Genomic DNA, 26,739 nt, shown 5'->3' with positions numbered 1-26,739 from the left:
AAAACCCTTCTATATTTCAGAACACGTAGTTCTCATGAAGACCTTGCTCAGTTGGTGCATAGAAGTTTTATGAGGATGCAACAGCCTGCCAATGTGATTTGTCTTTCAGTGCCCCTCAGTAATTTTCACTGTTGGAACCTGAGACCAGCTTATCTAAAGCATAGTCATCAGTTTGGTTTTTAAAAAAGCTACAATTTTCTCTGGTTGCATTTTACTGTGGAAAAATTGAAAGACCTATAAATGGAAGTTTCGCTTTCAATGAAGAACATTGAAGAAGTGTTTTTTTGCCAGCCTCCACATTGCTATTAATCTTCTGTCCCTGCACGTTTGGTGCATTATTCACCCCACTTCCTGAAAGATTTTGACCAAGTGCTAAACACTTACAACTCTCTTATAACTTAGGATATAAAATTTGATAGCGAATTTCATAACCTAATTGAAAGTAATTTTGTTCTTGTGCTCTTAAAGAAACCATGCCATGCATTTACTTCAGTTTTTATGTGGTAGACCAGTGGTTCTTAACCTTTTAACTTCTGTAGACCCCCACTTAATCATTCCTGCAACCTGGGCACCTCCACTGATTCATTATTGTGACCCGGAGCCCCCACTGAGTTATTAGTGGAAGACAGATTATTGTGACCCGGAGACCCCCACTGAGTTATTAGTGGAAGCCAGGGACCCCAGCCTAAGAGTTTGCATTGAGTTTTTTTTTTATAAACAACTTTATTAGGTTTTTTAATTGCCACAGGGTGGCTAACAAGATCTAGGCACCAGGTAAATATGTAGTTACACATATACAGACGAACAATCTGGCAAGCAAGGATCTATGCATAGATGAGTTATTGATTCTCTTCTGGTCTACGTTGTGAGTGTTGTGGGTCACAGGTGCAGCCACTTCCCCCATACCCGCCCATATTTTTGGGGACAACCTCTTGCCTCAAACACCACCCTCTCCTGTTGGGTGCACCAGTCAACTCCACGTCTCCACTTTGCGATAGTAGGGACGGGGGAATTCATCCATTTTGCTACAGTGTTGCGTTTAGCGACCAGGTGAGCTGTACTCAGGAAGGCCTTCTCGGCTCTGGTACCTACGGCACCCTCCGGTATCCCCAGGAAGATCAGTTTGGGGGAGTGCAAGACCAGAACATATGGAACAAGTTCACGGACGCGAATGCGCATCTGGGGCAGGTGGCATGAGTCCTGAGACCAGCTCTGTGTAGGCGTAAGAGGGGAAGATATGCTACTTGAAGGTAGTAAGTCTAAATGGGTCTGAATCTGAAGGAGATAGTGAGTTAGTGGGGAGTCATCAGGGCGTCACGCCAGTCCTCTTCCTCCAGTGCTCCTATCCAGCCCTCCCACTTGGTCCGTAGGTGACAGTGAGCCGGGGTAATTTATTATGGGAGTGTGGTAAATTTGTGAGATGCCTCTACTTCCTAGGTTACCCATTAGGATTTTTGCTTTAAGTGGATTAAACTCTGGAAGGTGTTCTGGATTTGGAGGGCATACCGTAGCTGAAGGTATTCATAGAATTGGGAATTTGCGAGGGCAAAGAACTCCTGTAGGCTGGCAAAGGAGCGTACGTGAGTCCCCGACCACACGTCCCATAGTTGGGAGATACCGATGGAGTCCCAAGTCCGTAAGCAGGCGGGCGACGGCACTTCTTTCAGCCAGGTGCCGTACCATAGCGGGGTTTGTTGCGTGAATTTGGCATTCCACTGCACATGGTGCAAGGCGACACGCCAGGCTAGGAGTACAACTTGTGTAACTGTGGGCATCTGGGAGGGGATTGGGGCTCTGTATAGCAGTACTTGCAGAATAGGGAAGCCTAGCCGTCTTGAGTTCTAGCTTATAGGCCGGGTCCAACCACCGTGTTAAACCAGTCGTGGGCCACAAGGAGTTGAGAAGCAAGGTGATAGAGGAACAGATTAGACATGCCTAGTCCACGAGTTTGCAATGATTTGAACCGCAAAACAATACACAAAATGACAAATAGCAAAAAAAACACAAATGATATATTTTATTGAATTCACAAACCAATATAAAATAAATAAAACACAATTTTAATTGGAAAGTTGGAGCGTTTCTAAATTCAATTTAGGTCACTTATTATCCATACAATAATAACAGTCTGAGTATACTAACATTTTAGCCTCCACTTTCAAATTCCTTTATGTTTACAGAACTTTTTTAACATTTTCATCTTTATATTTTATTTATTTATACTTTATTATTCTGTTAATATTAGTTAATTTTTGAAGCAATAGCAGAACCCTTGAGTAGGCTTTTCGGACCCCCAAGACTCCCCCAGACCACAGGTTAAGAACCACTGTGGTAGCCTAAATTAATAGGAGTTAGGTGTGATCTTTAGTGGGAGAGAGGGAGGATATGTGAATTCATGCTTTGGTTGCGCCATTAATAGATGAGCTACAGGAGATTAAGTATTGTTATGTTGCAGAGATATGAATTTTAAAGGAGAAGTGGTGATCTTTGGAATGAGGTATGGTAATTTGTAGAGCTACAATAATGGAGTTTATGGCAGACATGTTTGTGGCGTAGAGTAGGCTGTGCTCGGAGAGAGAAAGCATGCAGACGATGGAAAGGAAGGAGAGAGTCATTTGACCGAAAGGGGAGCCGACTATTGGAATTCTAAGTCAACGTCCGTTTTCATGCAAGTCTTTCTGCATATGCTTTTAGAGACTGCATGCTGTGCCTCTATTTCAGGTTTTCCAACAGTCTTTCCAGTTCCTCTGGGTTTTAGAACTCATCTTTTTCCCATTCAGGGTCACCAGCATCTTGGCCAGGTTCCGTAGACCGTATCTAATGTCCGTTTCCACAAGGGTGGAACTTAATGCTAGGAATTTCTTACAAATCATATTGATCTAATAAGAACGTCTGCTGCAAAAGAGATTCTTTGAGTCTTGTACTTATATAGTTCATGTTTTAAAGATGTTTGTAATATTAGGCTTACAGGTCTTTGCCACTGGAGGCATGCTATCATTGGTCGGGGTAACTTGAGATCTTTATTAGTATCTGAATTTTGTGTGCTCTTTCTAATTCCAGAAAGGGGCTAAACTCCAGTTCCAGCAGCATTGATATGAAAGTTGAAAGAAAATGGATCATATCTTGGCCCTCTTCCATTTCTGTGACCCTAAAAATGGATGTTCCATAATTCGTAACCTCAATCAGCTGATTTCATGAATTTGGTTTCCAGAGCGTTTATTTTTTTTTCCGATTTCTTAAGCGAAATCTTCAAGGTGGTGAGCTCTCCTTGGAGTGATTCGATTTTTTTATTCGTTTTCATGGTGAAGAGCTCCAATCTTTAGCTGGAATGTTCTTTAGTTCCTACATCATTGATTCCATTTTTGCGGTGGCCATATTTGGAGCTCCTGCTCGAGATGTCTCCCTTTTAATGAAGTGGGTGTCGGTGCTTAAAACTATCAAATTATAAAGACCATGGCTGTGTGAATCCCAAAGGACAAGTGACTAAGGCAAAATAAAGTAAAACCCACAGGAAGATCCACATAGGACAAAATTCAATGTCCAAACTATAAATGTTGATTTAGAATTAAGAATCATTATAGAAGGCCAATGGTAGTTGGTTAATCAATTTAAATCCGTATTCAATATCATAAATCAAAGAAAGTGTCCAAGTATCAAAGTAGCAAGAAGGCTGGCATGAAGCCTGCCGCTGACTAATTGGATAAAAGCTCTATCACTTATCCCAAAAACAACACATTTTATAGGATTTGAAGAGTAGACCACACTCTTTGCATTGTGTGAAGTGGCACCATGGAGCGTACTAATAAAAGTTACATGACAAAAATCAGTAAATATTACAGAAATTGTATTTCATAAAACAGACTTAAACTAACAAACCCTGCTAAATTAATAGACAATGAGTATTTCTCACCTACATACAAAAAGAAATAACATTGCACTACCAAACAAACAATTAAAAAATGAATGAACAGTTCAGTTTTGGCTGTAGGCAGCATAAGCCTTGAACATTTGAAACATTACGTGAACGTCTCCGACATGGCTTCCTCCAAAGCACTGTCGTTTATATAATGGAAAAAACACCATCATGGAAAAGATAACTTTTTCTTCTATTTTATCAAAAGGAAAACACAGAATGAGAGAGCGAAATCATTCACACAGTGCCATATTCACATGCCACAATTCTTTAGCTGTTAGTGCAACCAGACCAGATGCCTAGTAAATTAGTTTTATGGCCTACATGTGCTACCCTGAAAATAAGCATTTGTCTTTTTTTTTAACTGTTTTTTATTAAATTTTGTCATTTACAGACTGTTAGCCATGAAACATTACTTTTATTTCAAGCAATCACCTAGTGCACATATCTGTAGTAGATAATTCTGATGGTATAGTTATAAGCGTATTGCCTAAGAGTGCAATAGGAGTAAGGCCTGTGTTAACCATACTAAATGAACAAACCATCCCAGTCGTAGCTGTGTGTGAGCGGTGTGTTGAGTGTATTTGTAGATAGATGTGAGCAGACGGGGCGAGGGGGGACAGTCAAGCCAGTACCGAATGCATGCATTGAAGCTGTGAGGGGGAGGCAACTTGTGCTACCATCATATGATCCCCAAATGCCGGGGCTGCGGTGTCAAGACTTAGCCTCACCCGTCTGCTGTTATTGGACGGGTAGTTCTCTTCAAAGAAGCTTGCCACTTCTTCCTTCCATTGTTCCGCTAAGGGTTTCCTATAGCTACTGCTATACTCTCCTAATCTCAAAGCAACTTCTTCTGCCAGTGACCAATTTCTCCACCTCATTTTTCCAGGTACTATGTGGTGAACCATCAGGACACTTACAATGAAGCACAATGTCCCTACCGGCTAAACCTAGGGCCAGATCGAGAAACCTGTTGTCAGCCTTGCGTTATGGACTTCTGTTGTACAGATCCAGTAGGCAAATCACTGCAGTATGGAGTCCTTGTTTTTTAGGTTGAGCCTAGCAACGCGCATGCGCTGCTCTGCGAGGCTTCTTGTGTCTACTCTGTGTGGGTCGGACTCCTCCCACACATTCGATTGGCTTTTGCGTGTGTCTTTCAATAATGAAAGCAACCAAATGGCTATAGGCGGGTGCATGTCCCACCTCTTTTGTAATGTTCACTCACACGGCGTTTTGCCTGCGGGAGTGAGCAGCGGCAAGCAGAATGGCAGCTGTATTCCTAGTCCCCGTGGGTCACTCCCATGTCATTTTGCCTGCAGGAGAGAGCGGACGTGCTTTGGTGCCTTCTTGCCACTGCCCACCCTCCCTCCTCGTTGTCCATGCTTTCAATATCCCCCCGCACTCCCTCCCCATTGACCGTGCCTTCAATATACCCCCTGCCCTCCCTCCCCATTGTCCGTGCCTTCAATATCCCGCCCTTCCTCCTTGTTGACCGTGCCTTCAATATCACCCCCCCCCCCCCATTGTATAAAATGATGGAGGCCGCACGCCTGTCCCCCATCCATGATTTCACCCAAAGCAAAATGTCGGCGGCATTGCTCCCAGCAACATCGTAAAATACCCATGTGATTTTTTTTTACGATGTTGCTTTGAGCGATGCCACCACATTTCTTTGGGTAAAATCATGAAGGGCAGCAGCAGGCGTTAGCCGCAGAGTGCCAGGCACCCACCCTGCCGGGCCCCCCGCCAGTGCGGAGCCCATGACTCAATTCTACCATCCCTCCAAGCAGAGCACGCCCGGCGTCACGTATTCCAAAACCCATGATGCGGATCCGTGTGCGCATTCATCTCTGCACCAGACCAGTAGCACCTGTTTGAAGCCATGTTACAGATAAATACATTGCTTCAATTTGCTATCAAAACAAACCGGTGTGGATGAGAGGGCATGAATGAAAGCATAACCCCCGAAGTCTGTCCTTCCCTGACTCCTCTACCGACTGCGCAGGCTGCTAAAGGTTGACTTACAACACAACCAGAAACCTACGCTCGCATTCCAGTTTAAAAAGAAAACTGTGTGATCCTCGGCACATTCCCTCGTCTACATCTGCCTTGGTGCCATTATCTGCCGACGTCAGAAGTTCTAAGAAACGGCAGCAGAACGTGAATAACATTTTTACTTTTGTGTGAAGATAATGTGCTAAAATGCGTTCTTAAAAACTATATTTGCAGTGGGTGCACAGCCGTGGTCATTGGTTATTGCTAGCAGATACAGCGAGGGAGGGTTTGGCGGCTCAGAGAAGTCCTGTCACCCCTCGCCTTATTGCCCCTGCTCTGAAAAGATTGTGCGCTGTTATTCGGCTTATTTAATAAATAAAAAACAAGCCTTCTGCCACACTTAAACAGGCTGTCTCTTGCACTTTCAAGCATGGAGCGCTTGGTCTTTGTGCTTTCAGCTGCACTCCACATCCATTTTCTGATACGCTAGGTTTGACTCACCCGAAATCCACAGTCTGTCTCACACAATCCTCATGGGGGTGTCAAGTGCGTTAGCTCTCTTGTAAGATCCCAAAGGCGAGACCTATTGGCTATGCCAATGCTTGTTTAACGTTCTCTCTAACTCTGCTGCGACCGCCGCCCACATTCTAGTGATCACTGGGCAGTTCCATACAGTGTGTGCAAAGTCAGCATAAACTTCCGCACATCAAGGGCTGCTCAAGTCAGCAGTGTTCATCATGATGTTCAGTGTGGGAGCAGTGAGATATGCGGCGTGTAAGTAGTTAAGCTGTAAACTTGAAGCAGGTGTTTCTGGAGAAGTGGGTAAGTATGTTCTAAGGTCCTTTCTCATTCCTTTCCCTGAAACCGCTGGCCTATAATGATCTCCCACCTGGTATCTAAGTGTGGCAGGCCGTCCAAGGGCATGGCAACCCGTTTTAGGTCTCTCCTAGTGTTGCAGTGCACACGCGTTGCTCGCTCTGCGAGGGTTCTTGTATTCAAGCCAATTTCAGAAGTAGTCTAGGCTCCGCCCCTTCTTTCCAACGGCTTGCGTCATCATTGATGCTAAATGCTGGCTTTGGATTGTGAGTGAGGCTTTTTAGTCCCTCCTTGTTACCACCCTGTCTCCTTTGGCCCCGCCCACCCGGACTGGATCATTTACTTGCGGCATTACATCACGGGATGCTTTAATTACTGTGTGAGCACTATTTTCTTCAGTAAAGAATGTGGGACAATGGCAGTGCTTGAACTTGCAGCGCGCCCCCAGCACTCGCTGGACAATGCGGGCGTTATTTGTATATGGAGCGCGTAATGCGTGCTTTCACTTGATAGTGGCTGGCTGCTAGTAGCGAAGTACCGCTGGAAAGTGCTCGGAAAAACACCCCCCCCCCCCTCCCCCCTAAATCCCTCTTTTCGCCTCTTACTCGTGTATATATCTCCACCTTTCCTGTTTTCTTCTATCGCATTCCCGCCCCCAAGGCTTTCTTTCTCTTCCTCCCTCTTTGGTCTTTTCTTTAGTCTTGCCTCGCTTCTCTCCTATACTGTGTCTCTTTCCCTGCTCTTGCATTGGTGTGACAGTGCCTCGCTTCTCCAGCCCCCCTCCTCCCACACAGTGTCTAGGCCCTCCCCAGCTGCCCTTGTGAAGCAGCCACATACCTGGTCAGCGGAGGTCAATAAACTGTGTAATTGCTGACAGCCTCAATCAGCGCTGAGATGTGTGTCCTACCCCACCCCTTCTGATCGGACCATTGGAACAAGCATTTGCAATGCAATAGGTCTCGCATTTACACGAGTTGGAGCTATTGACATTGCAAATAACAATGCCTTTTATTTTTGTTTTGGTTTTAAAAACATAAATAAAAGGCATTGTCATTTACAATGCCTTTTGCTTAAACTCGCGTAACTGCGAGACCTATTGCATTGCAAATGCTTGTTTTGTATAGCCAGGAAATGAGATGGTGGAAAATGAACATTAATCTTTATTAACAAAACTGTGTTTACAAGGACCTCAAAAAATAATTAGCTGCCTAGAAGCCTTGGTCCCTGACATCAGACTGGACGTCTTTATGTGCACCCAGGTTAATTCACAGGACAAATTGCGAAAGACTGCTGTTTCAATAAATATAGTGTGTGCTATTTCTTCTTTACTAGTGTGGGTCTGTCCTAAAGAATGTGGGCAGGCTTGTTAATTTCCTGACTTAGCAGCTTCTCCTTATTCTCATTTCTCCTGCTTCAGTTTTTGTTTGTTTATTAAACAATTGGATGACTACATAGTCCCCTCGTACCTTAGATTGAAATAGGCAGTGTTCACTGGTGCAGATGGAGGCCCTTCATTATTTGTGTAAAATGCAGGGTAACAAGAAAAAATGGTGGCTCCCTTGCTGTGGGGAAGAGCCATCAAAGTATTATCCCCCCCCCCCACCCCCCCTTCCTAATTTAAACATGGCATATCCTGGAGAGCTCGCTCTTCCATGCAGCAGAGACTACTGGGCAGCACACCCGCCCATGTCATCTCCTGTGTGCCGGACTCAAATTCCTGGTCTCGTTCCCTCCTTCATCAATTGTCGGGCACAGTATGCTGCCTCCTGCTGCACACTGTTTTCAGGAGGATTCTTAATGGTATGGTGGCATCCGTAGCAGTAGCACCCCAAAACCCTGCAGGGTTAGCTGTGCACTCCCTCTCTCCACATCACCAGCACCTCACTGGCAGGGAGGGAGCATCGTCCTCAGCAATAGTGTTGCAGGTGGCCTCAGGCGTTCGGGGACTTTCATCCATGTTGATCAGTCTTCTGTGAGTTAACGTAGAGACCTCCCAACAAAATCAGTTAATCCGTGGTCCTGAGCTGGTCAATAAATTGCCACACGCGATAGCTTTCATTAATTTAATCTGTTGTTTTAATCACCACTCACACACAGCTGCTCTAGAGAGCAGCCATTTCGAGCATGTCATACATCCAGCCCCCTTAGGTTGTTTTAAACCAGCAGTTGGGGTTCTAATTACAGGTTGTTGGCTAGGATTCTCTTACCTCACATTTGTTGGGGTTCTCTTGCAACACTGTAGCTGTACATATTTACAGGTCCCTTAAAATTCCCTGGGATATTTTTTTCTCATGTTATTTTGGAAAACATCAGCAGATAGTTTTTCTTGCTGAAAAGTGATTCTGAATATGGCTGATCGGGCCACATGCATTCAGTTAAATGAGGCACAAATACACTGAAATGTTTAGAACATTTACTTTATACTCACAAGATATCACAGCTCCCAGAGATGGCCACGTCCCACAAGATCAAAGGCATGAGCCCTTGTACTGTCATGATTAGATTATTTTAACAAAGTCTTCATAGGCACACCAAACAAGGAAAATTGAAAACTCCACAGTATACAGAACCAGGAAGTGTGGCTCTGTTTAAACCTGGGTTTCATGTCCACATTACCCTGCCCTAAAACTATTGCACTGCTCGTGCTTTACCAGAGAATCACCTTCCAAGTGTTATGCAACATACCAAAGTTCATCAGTGGAGGCAGCCCTCTCTATCTCTGTAAAGTAACCCCATGGTACCTCAGATCTAGCAGTAACAGGCTAATTGCCCCAACCATATAGTAACAGAAGACTAACAAAGGAATTCTGAGCTGATCCTGCGACAGACAAACCCTGGCCCTGCCTGCTGACCACCATAATGCTGCTCTTGGTGAGTCTGGTCAAATGCTGAATGTGTGCCATCAGGATAAAGAAAAGCATGTGGATTGCATGTTGCTTAAGAGAAATATGCACCTGTTTAAGTTGCTCAGTGGGTAAAGATGAAGATAACTGAAGTTAAACATATCCTAGGAAATAAAAGACAGTAAAGGGAGGAAGGGCACATGGAAAAATGCTGAGATAACATCTTTTTAGGTCATTAGTCATTATTAGTTTAGAACCACAAGGAAAGAAAAAGGCCCTGCACACAGTGAATTCTGATATATTTAGGGAGTAGATTTCGTGGTACGGATTGTTGCAGGGCTTCTGTGTAGCAGAGTGTTCACAGTTACTTAGCTTCTTAGTGTCTTAGTGTTCTGGGTTTAATCATAGAGAAGTCTCCATGTGGAGTGTAGAGATCTGCAGACTATTCTTGCCCTGAGTGAGTAGGTAGGAAATTAAGGGTTGCCCACACAGTGGTGTTCCATGTAGGGATTTTGCGGATCTGTGGAAGGTACGTGGATTGTGGGTTTTCTCGGCTTAGTGCTCCCAGGTGAGTTTGGATCTTACTCTCTTCTGCCTAAACCATGTCTCCAGTGGCACTATAGTACTTTGCTAAGATTGTAGGCTCAGCAATCTCACATTTAGGTGAGATCTATATTTTTGTGGGCTTGTGGCTCATTTGTCTGGTGAATTGTTATCGGACTTTGTGTTTTTTTGTGCTATTCCACATAGTTTGAAGTTATGATCAGTTGTATTTAATGTGAGAAAATCCAAGCATGCTATCCAGGTGTGTTTCTTTGTGCAATCCCGATCATGAATAATTCTCTTATCACTGAGATTACTAGTGCTTTCTCTCTGCCAAAGATGTCTCTGTGGTTTGTGTGGTAGGCTGTTTATCTCTACAATGATAACTGTTGGGGTTTGTATGCTGTGTAGTGTTAGTGTTGGAGTCCTTCTGAGATTGTTTTCCATGTCTTACTATTTTACTCCTACAGTTCTGGCATGTTGCGCCTTTTCTTACAATTATTCTTGTTGTTCCTGTGAGATAAGCTGGATGTTTACTGTACTTTTGTTCAAACCCTGGCATCAAAATACTTTGCTCTCGTTTTGCAGGTGATCTTGAGAAGAATTCATCTACAGCACAAAATAGCAAAGTGGAGGAGCCAACTGAGTTGAGTCCCTTACGGGATGAAGAGTTTCTTGTAAGCCCCCCGCACACATATCTGGGAGAAGATTATGATGTTGATTGCATACCACCCTCTCCTGAGGAAGAAGGATTTCCCACACCGCCTCCACAGGAGGACCTGATGTAAGTTTAAGAAGTCTTCTACTTTTGGGGATTAACATTTGTAATGAAGAATAAAGAGCATAATAACTTTCTGAAAGTGCAGCTTTTAAAGTATTCTTTAGAATTACCTTTCAACGTATAGTAACTTTCATCTCAGATTTTGGAGAAATTGGGTGCATGAACATATAACTTAATGTCCGGTCTCTCTGGTGGGACAATGCCCCTGTGCTTGTAAATAATGAGTCAGTTTTTGCAAAATACCTTGGTTTCTCTAAATCCACTCTTCTGAAAACAGAAGACTGAAATGTTAGCCCCTCAAAATTGAGTTGATCTAATTACATGCTTTACCGGTACCTCTGCTCATTTGCTCTCTCATACTACTTAGTATAGCAAATACAAGTTGCATAATCTGGGTAAAATGGAGCATGTGATGTACAAGGGTGGTATACCTGTATATGTTTCAGGGATTGGAAAGTGAGACATAGTACCTCTTTCTTGAAGTGCATGAAATGAATATGTATGTGTGTGTGTGTGTATAAATATATATATATGTGTGTTTGTTTGTGTGTGTGTGTATATGTATGTGTGTGTATATATGTGTGTGTGTGTATGTGTGTGTATATATATGTGTGTGTATATATATGTGTGCATATATATATGTGTGTGTGTATGTATATATGTGTGTGTGTATATATGAGTGTGTGTGTGTATATATATATTTGTGTGTATGTATACATATGTTTGTGAATGTGTATGTATATATGTGTATGTGTATATATGTGCGCATATATATGTATGTATATATGTATTTATGTATATATTTGTGAGTGTGTATATATATATATATTCACTGAAAAAACCATAGGTTTCACACATGTTATAGTTAGCGGAAATTTTACTGATAAAAAACCAATGAAATTGCCCCGTTATAGTTAGTGCAGGCAACTATAACTCACGCGACCGCAATCCTCTGCTGATGCTAATACTGTATTTAGACACTTATTTGCCCATGTCTTCTTCCATACATTTTTAGCTATACATATATTACAAATATTTTTTTTTCATAAAGACACATATGTCATCAGCAGAAGATTGCGGTCGCGTGAGTTATAGTTGCCTGCACTAACTATAACGGGGCAATTTCATTGGTTTTTTATCAGTAAAATTTCCGCTAACTATAACATGTGTGAAACCTATGGTTTTTTCAGTGAATTTGCAAGGTTTTTTAAATGCTAATTCCTAACTATAACGTGTGTGAAACCTATGGTTTTTTCAGTGAATTTGTACGTTTTTTTAAATGCTAAGTTACTTTACGCCATTTGTGGCGTGCACGCCCACTTAACGCAGTTCGTTCCGTGCGTGCACGGTGCGCTTCGCGCACCGCGCGCCCATTTTACGCAGTTAGTGCCGTACACGCAAGGCGGGCACGCCATGCAGTGTTTTTTTTTTTTTTTATTAAAAATTTTAGCGTAAGCGCACCGTACGCGTACGGTAAGCGTAATCGGCGAAATTTTCAGAAAATAAAAATTTACCGTTTTTGGCCTTAGGGGATCTTTGAGGACTCAACTAACATGGCTATGTGCATGGGCGCTGTCTAAACAGCCCCTTTATATGTTTTTTGCCTTTGTTTACTGCCCCCCCCTCAGAGTGCGAGAGAGAAAATGGCGGCCGCCGCTTCCTGGTTTCGACCGATTCGAATGTTTACTTAGATGTAACAGCCAATCAGAATCGCGCTCGCGCACGCCACCGTACGCGTACGGTAAGCTTACGGTAAGCGTACCGTAAGCTGGCTCAGATATATATATTGATTTAAAGGCTATTTTCTCAGAATCTACTGAACAGATTTACAACAAGCCTACAAAAGGCACTTCCTTGACCTGAGGACTACCTCTCTGCCAAATTTCTAGTAATTCTGTTCAGCCGTTCGGGCTGTAGCCCTGTCTAAAGGTCCTATGGAAAAATGCATGGGAAAAACGCGTTTTGGGACCCCCCTTTTATCTCAGCCCCCGCTTGACGAATCCCCCCGAGACTTTCAGGGTAGGAGCGGAGCGTAGCGCCCCACCTATTTTGAGAAATTCGCGAGGATTCGTCGACCGGCGCCAAAGTTATTCAAAATAGAATGTTGCGGATTTCCTATGGAAACAGGGTCCTAACTATAACTACCTACTGGCGACCGCCAGTAGGTAATATATGTTTGTATATCTATGTGTGTCTATATATGTGTATGTGTGTAGGTATGTGTATATGTGTGTGTCTACGTATGTGTGTAGGCATGTATATATATGTGTAGGTATGTGTGTATATATATATATGTAGGTATGTATATATGTAGGTATGTATATGTGTGTGTGTGTGTGTGTGTGTATGTATATATTTTTTTTTTCCACATATGGGAGGTAGTCCTGTCGTGGAGGCAGAAGCAAGCAGCCTGTTTTTAGCAAAACTGTCCATCTCCCCACTGTGGTTGTTATTTTATTTTATTTACCGTAACTTGAAGATGGACTCACTTGAGCTATACTATGTGTGACTACGAATACCATAAAGCCATGCATTTGACCACACCCGCTGGGGTGGTATATTTACTGGTTACACACTTCCATCTCTCGTTACGGAGAAAAGCCAATGATTAAGAGTTGAGAATACTCGAAACATGTCTGGCAGCTGAGAACATTGATGTTGGTCTTTGCCATTCTGGACAGTAGCCTTCACGAATAAATTGTGAATATCACCTACCTGTCGTGGCTCATCCTTGGGGGCAACCTTGTGATGTTGGAGATATATAATCGGACTACTTGTTAAGGTGGGTGAGTGAAAGCTTACTCAAGCAGCAACCACAATTCTTGTGAGGGTGAAACACAAGCAAACACCAAATTAACCTGCGCTTAACACTTTGGTAGCTTGGCACAAAGGTGTCACACTTAACTGGGAGGCAATGTTTGAAATTTTCATGCAGTACTTCAAACAGTAATAAAGTGAAGAGACAACACAAGAAAAATCCCACACCAATTTAGAACAAATAGAGTGAAATGTAATATTATTTGGCACAAAAACAACAAAAATCCAATCGGTAGAACTGGATATATGCAATTTTAAAGACTTCAATAAAAACGGCGCTTAGAAGCACAAAGCGCTAACTATGGTTATCTGGTCACCCCGGAATGGGACAAAGTAACATGTTCAATCTGACCGCGATGAGGCAAGCTACATGAACTAAGTCAGGCCCGCTGAACAAGGTACCTTATATCCAGGTTGTGGAGCATTGCGAGATCCTGCGTTGAGGATGGGTAGCACAGCAGCACCTCAGATGTGCTGTTTTGCGAGGTCCTGCTTCGGATATACGTTGCCCTGTGACGGTTCTGATGCGGAGCTGCGAAGAGAAGCATTGCGCTGCATCAGTTCTGATCAAAAGACCACAGTTTGGCTGGCAGAACACCTACAGGCCCACTTCCAAGGGCCCAAGACTGGGGTGGCACCACTTGGTGGACAAGACTTGCAGCATGTAGAGTCCAGATGCTGGGTTCAAATGTGGTTGGAGCCTTTTCTGTCCCTGAGGCTCTTATAAGGAGGCCAGCTAGCTAGCCCTTGGCATCACTCCGGTAGTCCTGGATTCAAAATGAAGCTTCTGTCCTTCTCTCTCAGGCAGCAGATTAGCATGCTTCTTGCAGCAGAGCAGCACAGCAGTTCCTCCTTCTGAGTCTTCCACAGATTCAGATGTGTACTGAAGAGTTTGGTCTGAGGGTCCAATATTTATACCTGGAGCCCACTTTAACGTTGGAGAAGCTTCCAGAGTCCTCTCCCTACAGAATTTACTGCCTCCCTGGCTTGGCATAAATAATCAAGGGAGAATGGATCACTTGTTGCTGGCACCAGGGTTCAGGTGGTTGTGTCTGATATAGGTAAAAAACCCTCGATCACGTCAAGATATGTATGGGCGGTATATCTTGGTTCTCCGCCTTTAAATACGTGATAGCATCATCATTGGGTTTATTCCATGCATCCTCCAACCCGGAGGGAACCACTGAATTCTCCAGTAGTGATCAGGGAAAAAAATGATAAAATAAAAAAGTGAGGAGTGCTCAAGTGAGTGATTAAAAAGAAGTGTTCCTCATGCTACCTATAAAAAAGTCTTTATTCTGATAGGTGCTGGGGAAGCATTAAAAAGGTCAAATTGCAGATAGGATGTGTGATGAATCCTCTGCGATATTAAACGTAGTGATCGGTCGACATGTTTCAGCTCTTGTAAAGCCCAGAGGAGGGTCAGGGAGCTTTCTTCAGGACCTCAGGTGAATAAAGTGAATTGAAAAAATTTTTTTTTATCAATTACATGTAGAAGTTCCAATGTCAATTCAGATGGACTTCGTCAGGATTAGTACCTGATATTTTCGCAGTACGAGCTCCGTACGAAGATACAGGCAGCGTTAATACGCATTGGTCCGCTACGACTTGTGCTGACTCTGGTTCCTGTATATGATACATATACAGGAACACTTCTTTTTAATCACTCACTTGAGCACTCCTCACTTTTTTATTTTATCATTTTTTTCCCTGATCACTACTGGAGAATTCAGTGGTTCCCTCCGGGTTGGAGGATGCATGGAATAAACCCAATGATGATGCTATCACGTATTTAAAGGCGGAGACCCAAGATATACCGCCCATACATATCTTGACGTGATTGAGGGTTTTTTACCTATATCAGACACAACCACCTGAACCCTGGTGCCAGCAACAAGTGATCCATTCTCCCTTGATTATTTATGACTAGCTGGAAGCCGTTTGGATCACAGCTTCTTTTTCCCTATTTTGATTGTATCATCCCTGGCTTGGCCCCAAATTTTCTGGGGGCATAAAAGACTAGTGTTAAATTATTTATGAGTGTGCTGCCAACACCTATTCCCCCTTTGTCTAACTGTCTGGGAGCAATACACAAAGACCAGCGGTCCGCTACACCTATTTTTGTGACCCAGGATACCGGCTGCAGGCACACAATTGTTGGGACAAGAAATGCCGACTTTCTGACAGTTAACGTATAAGGGGGTAGGGCCCTTCTTAACCAGCTAGATTGGGCCTCTTTCAATGGTACAAAAAAATGGATCTTCTCTATTATTTTAAACACAAATTTCTCATTAAACAAGGTCAAGTAAATGAATTGGCTTGGTCCCTGTGTTTATTCCTAATTCTTTTCAAAAACACTTTTTGCGGATGGAAAAACATACAACATGTCATTGAATGTACACTTTTTAACCTTTTAATGTACATAATCGTGTAACACAGAACTAAATTGAATTCATCAGTGCTCAACACAAATAACATAATGTGATAAACTGTGAATTGAGTGAACAGGAATTTAAACACCTAAAAACTTCAAATTCTCTAATTCACATTAATAAACAAACCTTTATAAAGTACTCTTAGTACAAGTCAACTATTCTTAACAAGGCACAGTGGTGACCAATCACTGTTATGCCTTGCACTGAACCTCTTATTACTACTTTCTCTTGGGGGTTCCAAAATGATTTAGTTATTGTGAGATGATCATTCTGTACAATAGCCCACTAAACTGTAATGTTCTTGCAAGACGCTCCCTAAGAATTTCTGTCGACTCGTTTCAAACCTCCTGTGGTTAAAAGGTTCTCCTCAGAACTGATGATACATTTAATGTGGTGAATTATATTAGACTGGTAATCTCATTTCTCTCATTGTATATCTGTGTGTGTATATCTATATACATACATAGATATGCACACTCACATATGCACTCTCACCAAGCTCATGGTGGAGAAACGAGCCACTGGATCAGCGTTTTTCAGTGTGTTTAATACGGCAGCAAACAACAACAACGCGTTTCAACCAAATCGTGGTCTTGATCACATGACCCATGTTCCACCTCGTCGCTCTTTTAACCACTGAAGACTAGACGGGACGCCAATCAAAACAGTGAAAGGACTATCTGCCGTTAAACACACATTGCAGGCACATAAAATACAATTCCTATCTGTAGTTAGGCTCTCACTCGTCTAGAAAGTGATGTAATTAACATTGTACAATCATCTTCATCAACAGAAAACAAACCATTTTTATTTATAGGGCTGAAAGTAGCCTGTTATCCATACTTTTGTTACAGGAGGATAGAGCATATACAGAAGCCTATCTAATTACTCGTTGTTTAAAGGTATGTACCTGTAAAGAATTTCCACAATTATTCATTAATCATTGTGGTAAATTATATTTGGACAACGTGCTTCATAATGTGAATACAAATAAACTAAAATATAAGGAAATAAGCATCCTGCTGAGAATTAATTTCCGTGGCTGTAACTCGCCAGATTTTGGGCCGAGCAAAATCTGTTAAAGGATAACATTATAAATGATACCCCAATTCAATCATCCGTGAGGCTACACGTAGCTTAATAGTCGGACATATGTTTCTCTCATATGGGTCTGCTAGTATTGCCCCAACTAGATCTTGTGAGGCTTAAAACGGGTGTCATGGGAAGGTCCCTTTCTTTATTTCTGTAATCTTTTGATGGCTGGGTCATCTGGTTAAATGAGTTTATCTGCCTCACTGTGCTGGGTTTTCCTCTCACTTCCCTGACCTCACCCAGAGGGAGGAAGAGTTCCACGGCTATGTAGAATATATCTCCAGTGCAGATTAACTGTCTCTATCGTAATTAACCTTAAATCCTGGTCTGTGTGTCTTGCCCACATATCCTGTAGAAAAACAAATGTTTTATACACGTTATAAAAACTCATGGTGAAGAAAAGAAGAATGTATTTAAAATAGATATAACAACTAAACCCAGAGGGAGCCGGTCACTTCTTAAACCCTTCTGTTTTCTGACATTGTTGTACTGATACAAATCACAAAATCACAAGAAACACAACAAAATAAAAAGTAAAACATGCACCAGAAACAGTTCTAATACGAAAGGCTATCTCTGTTACCCCTATAATAGATGTGAGTGTAGTTCCTCATCGACTTTCATCCCCATCAGAGTGATAAAAACAACTTGTGAGATTTATCTTGATTCTAGCTCTGTTTCCACCTCTCAAGTGCTTAGGCACTAAATCAATGCCATGCGTCCAGTCCCTATTGTGTGCCTCATTGAAATGTTTGGCAGTGCTGTAACTTTGGTCGTTATTAGTGATGGTTCTCTACTGCTCTGGTATACGGTTCTTACCTGGGAATGTCGTTGAACTGATATACCATTTGTCACAAGTACATGTGATGGCATATACCACGACATCAGTTTTACAAGTAATCAGCTTAGGAATGCGCCATGCCCTATTCAGTCTTTGTAAGGTAATCCCTTGGACATTTGGGCTATATTTACAGACTTTGCATTGGCCACAGCGATACAGGCCTTTACTCTGTTTGAGCCAATTGGTTGCTTTAGGCCTTAAATTGCTTCAAAGAAGTGTTCTTTTGATACTTCCAATGTTATCCCTTAAAATGTGATCCTGTGCCAAGATATCCCACCTATTCTTTAGAATCCTTTTGAGTTTTTCTGCAATATTAGTATATTTGGTAATGAACCAAAAAGGTTCTGTGCCAGTTTTTTTTTTTAACAACACTTTTTATTAATCAAGTAGGCAAGGGCTGCAGGCCCCTGACAAACCAGGGGAAACTGCCACATAGTAAATAGCAACAACACTTGACATTTTGTCGTATAGAGGAACAATGAAGAGCTATTCATACGGCATTGATCAAGAAACCCCCCCCCCTCCCTTCCCAACGCCCAACCCCCTCCCCCCGACCGCACCACCGCCAGACACCACCAGAACCATCACCACACAGTTAGTATGCCGTACCACGCATGGCATTCAAGGAGGCCCCAAATCTCCATCCTCAGGGACCGGTGCAAGGAAAATGCCCCTATAATCGGCCCACCGCTTCCAAATCTTGAAGTGTTTCCGAGGGCACCCACGCGCCCTAAAGATCGGTAGCTCCAGACCCATATTGAAATCTAGACCCCGTTTCCAAACATTGAGAGAGGGAGCCACCGGGGCCTTCCACGCACGGGCTAGATCCCGCATGGCTGTCGTTAGGCCCAGAAGCAGCAAGTGGCGCTTATAGATATTGCCCCCAATATCAGCCATAACATGGAGCAACGCCAATCGGGGGTCCACAGGGAGATCCCAGCCCAACACTTCGGATAAGCACCCCAACACTCTCCCCCAAAACCTATACACTGCAGGGCAGTGCCAGACCGTGTGCACCAAAGACCCCGCCTCCCGCCCACACCTAAGGCAGTTCGGGGAGGCAATAAGACCCGCCCGCCACAGCTGCTGTCGCGTGTAATAGGCCCTGTGCAAATACCGAAATTGGATGAGACGCAGGCGGATCGCTATACAAGCCTCACGGGGGGAGGCCAGCGCCTCCCTCCAGTCCGTCTCGTCCAACGGCCCGACATCCGTCTCCCACCGTTCCCGCAGACCCTGCAGGGATGGGGCCCCATGAATCACCAAGGACCGATATATTTTAGAAACTTTCTTCTCCTGGAGATCCCCCATAAACACCTGGGCCTCAAGGGGACTGTATTCAGGAATGGATTGGAGACCCTCCAGTCTAGGGGCGAGGGCGTGGCGCAGCTGGAGGTATTTAAAGAACTGCGTCCGGGGCATTTGATACTCAAGCTGTAAGACCTCAAAGGATTTCATCACACAGCCCTGGATCACCGATCCCAACGTAGAGACACCTATTCTGTCCCAGTCCCTGAATCCAGAGAGGGTCGCCAACTGAGGGAGGAGCCCGTTCTGCCACAACGGGGTCTCCCGGGTAAGCCTACCCCACCAGCCAATATGACGCAGAGCCCGGCTCCACACCCGAAACACCACTGGAGTGACCGGTGGCAGTGCCGCCCGCAACGCAGTCGCGTAGAGTAGGGTATGCACTGCATGTGGGTCCACGAGGCGCCTCTCCACCGTTCTGTGCCAGTTTGAGATCTTTTGTTTTTGTCTGCTCGTGTACTTGCCTGTTTTAAGGCCCTATCTGGGTAATCTCTGGCTAGTAGTCTTTTGGTCATCTCACATTTCACCCTCTAGTAGTTTTGCTCTGAACTACAGTTCCTTTTAGCTCAGAGATATTTGCTGAAAAGAATACTCAATCTAAAATTGGGTGGGTGACTACTTGACGCATGTAAAATGGGAGTTCCTGGCTGTCTCTTTTGTAAACAGTTCCATATTCAATACTCCATCTACAATTTTCAATCTGATGTCAAAGAAGTCTATTGTGTTCTGGTTATACTGCATTGTAAACTTTAAGTTCAAATTATTCTCATTAATGGCACATCCAAAGGCATTCAGCTCAGTTGCATCACCATCCCATATAAAACAAATATCATCGATGTACCTCAGCCAAACATGGATTTTCTCAGTCCAAAATGCCAGGTCACTGCCCCAGAGCACCTGCTCCTCCCATAATCACATCGCCAAAATGGCGTAGCGGGGGGCGAAGCAGATACTCATCGCAGTCCCCTGTAAAATAATTTTCAAACATAATTGTTTTTTCAGATAGACATATCTCAATCATTTTCAAGATCATATGTGTGTTCTCCAGATAATTAATACTTCTAGCTCTTAGAAAACATTTACAAACATTGAGACACTCAGTGTGTATAATACTCGTGTAGATACTCCATACATCCAAACACGCCATCCAGCATGTTTGCTCCCAATAGAGATACTTTGTTTTCTGAATAGAATCTTTATTGTCCTTCACATAGACGTTTAGACTGGTCAAAAAAGAAAACAGGAAATAGTCCATGTAAATAGAAGTCTTTTCAAAAAGACTATTTTTAGATGAGACGATAGAACGTCCTGGGGATTATTATTAATTTTTTTTTCAAAACACATTTTTATTAGGTCAGCAGGCAAAACTACTTCATTTTTTACAAACTATTTACAGATTATAATAGCCAGTTATATAGCAGCAAGTCTGATGACTTTCAAATCAATAAAGCAGTATTTATAATATCAATGAAAACATAGCAACCCTAAAAACATCGTCTCGGAACCGTATACCTTTCAGTACCATGAACATCACTTTCATCAAGTCTACTAACACATGATTTAGTCCACGTTACGATCCTCATTATACATCTCTCATTATCGAAGTGTTTCTGCATCTGTAGTTAGTGGTGGTGAGGGTTCCAAAATTAGGCCTCTATAATCTGCCCTACGTTTCCCAAGTTTTGGGGGTTTCTGTGGGCAACCCCGTGCCTTAAATATAGGTTGCTCTTGGCCCATACACCAATCCACGCCTTCGCTATGTCTCTCTTGGCCAGGGTAAGACTCAGGAACATATGATATGTAGTAGAACTAGTTTTGGCGAGAGGGGTATATCCCAGCCCAATACTTCAGACAGGCAGGTTGTGACACCTTGCCAAAATCTAGTGAGTGCAGTGCATTGCCAAACTGTATGGATGAAGGTGCCTTCGCCTTCACCGCAACGGAGATATGTAGGGGAAGAGATCAGCCCTGCCCTCTATAGTCTGTGGCTGGGAAAAAGCGGTGCGATGTAAATATTTAAATTGAATAAGTCGTAAGTGTGAGGCTATTGCAGCACACCGTGCGGATTCTAACGCTTCCGTCCAATCGTCATTGTCGAGGGGACCTAGCTCTGTCTGCCATTTATCTCGGAGGGAGTCTAACATGGTGGGGAGATTAGTCGTTAGGCAGCACTTCACTGATCAGCCACTGTTCTACATGATAGACTGGGTCACTCTGTTCCACCAATCATTCAAGACCAAGAGATGTGACGCTGTATAGTATGACTGAATATCAGGGTTTCTATCCCCCACAGTATGTGGACTGAAAGCAAATCTTATGCGCAACTCTAGCAGTTTGATCAGCCCAAAGGAAACAACTCCGTCCCGAGTTAATTTGGCGGAACCACGGGGTGGGATCCGAAAGGGATAATTTTGCAACTGATCAAGATGGCGTGGGAGCGACACCATCTTGAAAATTGTCGACCTCCCGAGAACCGAGAGAGGCAGGCGTGCCCATGACTTCATTTCGGCCTGGGTTCGTGTCCATATGGGGATGATACTTCTCCCCCATAAAATTGATGGGCTGGAAGATAGATATACCCCAAGATATTTAAACCCGGTTGTGGCGAGTGTTACCTCTTCTGCCCAGGTTGACATTTCAGATTCTCCTCGCAGGGGCCACAGTATAGATTTGCAGGTGTTCAGGTATAAGCCAGAGGGTTCCCCAACTATTTGCCTTATGCGGAGTAGCCGAGGTCCCGACCGACAAGGTTCTAAGAGAAAGAAGAGAACTTCGTCCGCATATAAGGAAATCCGGTCTAAAATCCCTCTCGGCCACTCGAAACCCTTAATCTGTGCATCTGTTCTGACCCAGGAGGCCAGGGGCTCCATGGCCAATGCAAATAAATATGGGGATAGGGGACATCCCTGGCGAGTACCGTGTCCTATAGAGAAGGGGTAAGAGACCGCACCCGCCACTTTAACTGAGACAGTGTGATCTGTATACAGTAGCTGGATGTATGAAAGAAACCAAGGCCCGATATTGAGTTTTGACAGAAGGGCGAATAAATATGTCCAACCCAGCGAGTCAAATGCCCTGTCTATATCTGCCAATAATAGCACTGCCGAGCCTTCCAAATGGTCAACTGCTGCCACTGCATTGTGAGCACGTCAAATGTTATGTCGAGTAGCTCGATGGGGCATAAAACCTGTGTGGTTCGGGTGTACCTAATCTGCCATATGTGGCAGGAGACGATTTGCGAGGGCTTTGGCCAATCATTTTGCTTCAATATTCAAAAGCGTGATGGGGCGGCTTGAGGAGCACTGCAATTTCGGCGTGCCGCCAATCGGGTCAGAGCCTGCCCCCGTCAAATGCTTCATTTACTACCACAATATAATGTGTTATAAGCTGGGACTGAAATATCTTTTAAAATTTGCATGGGAAACTGATAGGGCCTGGCGCTTTGCCCATGCGCAAGTTGACAAGAGCCGCCCCTAGTTCTTCACTCATCAGGGGGGTGCGTCTGGATCTGCACGCGCTGAATCTGTGAGAGTCTTTGGAGGCAGATCGTCCAGAAAGCGCTGTATCGTGGATTCTGGCAGAGCATCTTGAGGGGCTTACAGCTCCGTGTAATAGACTGCAAAGCTAGATGCAATTTGGACCGGGTCTGTGAGAATTTGGCCATCTGTGCTCGGAATACAGGGCGTGGTTGGTGGGTGAAGTGCATATTGGCACAGATGATGTAGAAGAGAACTTGACTTATCCCCCACTGATAAATTCTGCTGCGGGTGGCCAACCAGCCCTGCCTACCCTTGTTCCACAATGTGTTAGCATTTGTTTGCTGTATCTGAAGCAGCTGGTGGGGTATCTGTTTCCCACCCTCCCCTCTACTGCGTTCCTCTAGATCTATGAGCTGTGCCTCCGTCTGGATCAGCCCCTCCCGACGTTTCGTACGCTGGGCCACGCAGTAGGATATATCGATTACCCTAATGGTTGGCTTCACAGCCTTCCAAATAGTCTCTGCTGAATCCACTTTACCTAGATTGAGATTGAAGTAATCTATGAATGCCTGGTGCATGTGTGTCTTATATTTTGGGTCATGTATATGCCACGTAGACATGCGTTTTACCCCTAGCCTCAACTCCAGCACTATAGGGGAGTGATCAGACAAGCCCCTTGACAGTATGTCCGCCGTCGCTATTGTGTAATAATAGCTTGCTGGTACAAAGATATAGTCAAGGCGGGAAAACAAATCATGAACTGTTGAGTAGTATGTGAACCTTTGTGCGGTCAGGTGGAGGTGCCGCCATGTGTCCACCCAACCCATGGCGCTTACAAACGACTATAGTTTTGTTTCACGCATCGTCCCCATCGCCATCTATCTTGGGTTTGATTTACAACATCATTCCAATCGGCCTATTATTGAGAGGCTTTTGGGTGTTTCCAACATGATCCTGGTCAATCGTTCTATAAATGTTTCTGACAGTGGAGGGGGCGCATATATACTGCTTATTACAATTTGTTCCCCGAAAATTGTGCCGGCAATAATGATGTAGCATCCCAGGGGCTCAGGTCATGACTTGATGTATGTATATGGGACGCTCCGATGGATCAGGACTGCTACCCCACGTGAGCCCCTAGTAAACCCTGCATGAAAAACCTGTATGTAACCAAAACGAGAGACATGGCACCTTCGTACCAAGCAGGTGGGTTTCCTGTAATAAGAGGACATCTGCCGATATGCATTTTGCCTGGCGAAGTATGGCCCCCCCTCTATCTTATCCAGCCCTCCCCGAATATTCCAACTATTTTCTGTCTATTATCCAATCCCACCATAATGCAGAGGGTGGAACCTTACATCATGGCAGGACTCGATACTGGAGATGTCGGCGTAGAAGATAGAAAAGCATGACATAGCACAGTCAATAAAACTAAACAAACCCATACCCCCCTCCCCAATACCTCAAACCTGTTGAAGCATCTGTCAAAGTCCGTGTCCCGTGGATCCCCATTGAACTGTCCCAACTGTGCGTGGAGTTCTCAGATACTGAGAAGAGAAGTGTCCGCTCCGGGGGGTGGAGGGGAGGAGTCTCCTGAGACCCCCAACGTCTACCATCAGCCAATCATAGATAACGTCCATTATGTTCTCATTCTTCCCGTTTTGGTGGGTGTGATTCATGTCGGATCTCGGTTGCTCGAGAGCAGGATTTTTCTTGTGTCTTGGAGTGGTGTCGCGAGCATGATCTGTGGCTGGATTTCCCATTGTTCCACAGGTTTATTAGTGGCTTCTCCTGATGATGATTCTGACTGGAAACGCAGTTGGGTGGACGGCCTGAGTTTTTCCCTTTCATCTGTGCAGGCGAAGACTTCCTCTGGTGTATCAAAAAAAATGGATCGTGACTGGTATATGACTCGTAGCCGGGCCGGGAACTGCAAAGCATATTGGATTTTTAGGTCTCGAAGTCGGGCCTTGGCCACCGTGAAAGACTATCTGCGCTGCTGCACCATTTTCGTATAGTCCGAAAAAATTAAGATGGTTTGTGAGTCATACTGGAGCTTTCCCATCAGTCTGGCCTGGGTTAGGATCGTGTCTCAGTCATGGAAGTTCAGGAATCTGGCAATGACAGGTCGCGGCCTGGATCTCAGTGGAGGTTTTTGCGCCAGGGCACAGTGCGCTCGTTCTATAACAAAACACTGAAATAATGATTTCGGGGGAAGCCAACCTGGCAACCTGATGGTGAGGAACTGCTCCATATTCTTGCCCTCGCAGCCCTCCAGCAAGCCAACGAATCGGAGATTGTTCCTGCAGTCTCTACCCTCTGCATCCTCCACTCGGGTCGCAAGGCCGTTGGTAACGGATAGCAGTGTGGATAGTCTCTTTTGGAGGGATGTAATAGTGTCTTCTGTTGTCGAGAGCCTGGTTTCCGCCTCTGTTATCCAATTGACCGCGTTGCGGAGGTCCTGGCGGATCAGCATGACATCTGACCCCACCACCCCAATTTTGGCCTCCAGTGCGTCTTGGGATTGTGTTTTTGCAGCCAGTAGCGTCACATTGTCTGGTGTGGTAGAAGCCTGACCCACCTGGTCGGTCGTCCCAGCACTCGTGTATTTATCCATTGTGTTCTGTTTAGTGTTTTGGGGCTTGTTCCTAGTCATCTTCAGTGGGGATATTAGGGCCGTGTATGTCAATCCTTCCGCATTTAGGTGCTCGACTGGTCTAGCCGTAGGGTCTGGTGTAAATCAGCTGCCACAGAGTTGTAGTTGAAAGAAGGGAGTGTCTTTCCCAAATGTCGACGCCAGCGACAGTCTTCTGCAAGGCAGGCAAGGTGGCTGGTGGAAAGGCAGTAGACACACAGACCGCACCACGACCTGGCCTGGCTGCCTCCGCAAGCCCACACCTCTCCACCCTCTAATGGGTGCCCCCGTACCGCCACACACCTCAGTGCCCACGAGCTCTGTATATGGTATTGTCCTGCTGGGGGTGATGCACAACAGCAACAATTATGTCCATAACACCGAGGGAGGGGAATCCCATGCCGAAGCTCCTCAAGTCACTGCAGAGCTGTCCGCCTCCACCACACTCATGATAACCGCAGGCTCAAAAGTCCTCCATAGGCCGCCCGTCTCCTCCATAGTGATATTCGGCTCCCTTGGGTTCCACAGCTCCAGGTTGACGGCCGCGTCCATCAATCGCCGACTATGCATGGGGTGCGGTTGGGTCCATGTAACTAATTCTGCGCCCCAAGGGAAGGGTCCGGTCACCCGGTACAGCGACAGCAACCGTCCCCCCAGTGCACGGCCCCCCTCTGTGCAGCAAACGGCCTCACCCCCTCGTCTGACTCTGTCGTCGGTCGCCCCACCTCTCCCAGACAGAGTTGCAGCCACCGAGCCCGCAAGTAGGACGGAGCCGCCTAAGCAGGATACAGGCCCAGGCAGACCACTTCTCCTCTGACAGTCCTGGGGCTGGGCGACGCCTGCGACGATCGCGGCAGCGCCCTAGGCACACCTCGGCGTCTGCCCAGCGTGGTCTTCATTATGTTTTTGCCGCCCGGTCATCTCAGACTCCTAACTGTCCGCAGGCAGCAGATCGGGGCACACCGTACAGCCGGGGCCGCTCCTTCACAGCGTGGGCCCAAGCCTTAGTGCAACAGCGGAGGGCCGCATCGCAACCACTTCACAAAATACTTCTATGTTCTCTCTTGGTGTCTGTGGGACATCTTTAGATGTTTTTTTAAAAAGTTGTCTCAATGCTAGTACTTGGGTCAATACCAAAAGTTTTTGTTTTTTTTAATTTTCAAAAAACCTTTATTGAAAATTGCAAAGGCAGGTTACTGACATGCACCGAATTGTAGCACCATATACTTGTATACAATGAA

General features: G+C 44.7%; 1 protein-coding gene across 1 annotated transcript in view; it reads left to right on the top strand.

The window, feature by feature from the left end:
* BLM (BLM RecQ like helicase) overlaps positions 1-26,739 on the top strand; it is a 383,147-nt gene that overhangs the window by 46,503 nt on the left and 309,905 nt on the right. Inside the window, exon 4 of the mRNA XM_085644695.1 lies at positions 10,699-10,894. Coding sequence (XP_085500821.1) covers positions 10,699-10,894 — 196 coding nt within the window. The remainder of the gene's footprint in view (positions 1-10,698; positions 10,895-26,739) is intronic.

The sequence above is a fragment of the Triturus cristatus genome, chromosome 3_1, assembly GCF_964204655.1.
Source record: "Triturus cristatus chromosome 3_1, aTriCri1.1, whole genome shotgun sequence".
NCBI classification, from domain to species: domain Eukaryota; kingdom Metazoa; phylum Chordata; class Amphibia; order Caudata; family Salamandridae; genus Triturus; species Triturus cristatus.
This window is presented reverse-complemented; position numbering and strand designations above follow the sequence as displayed.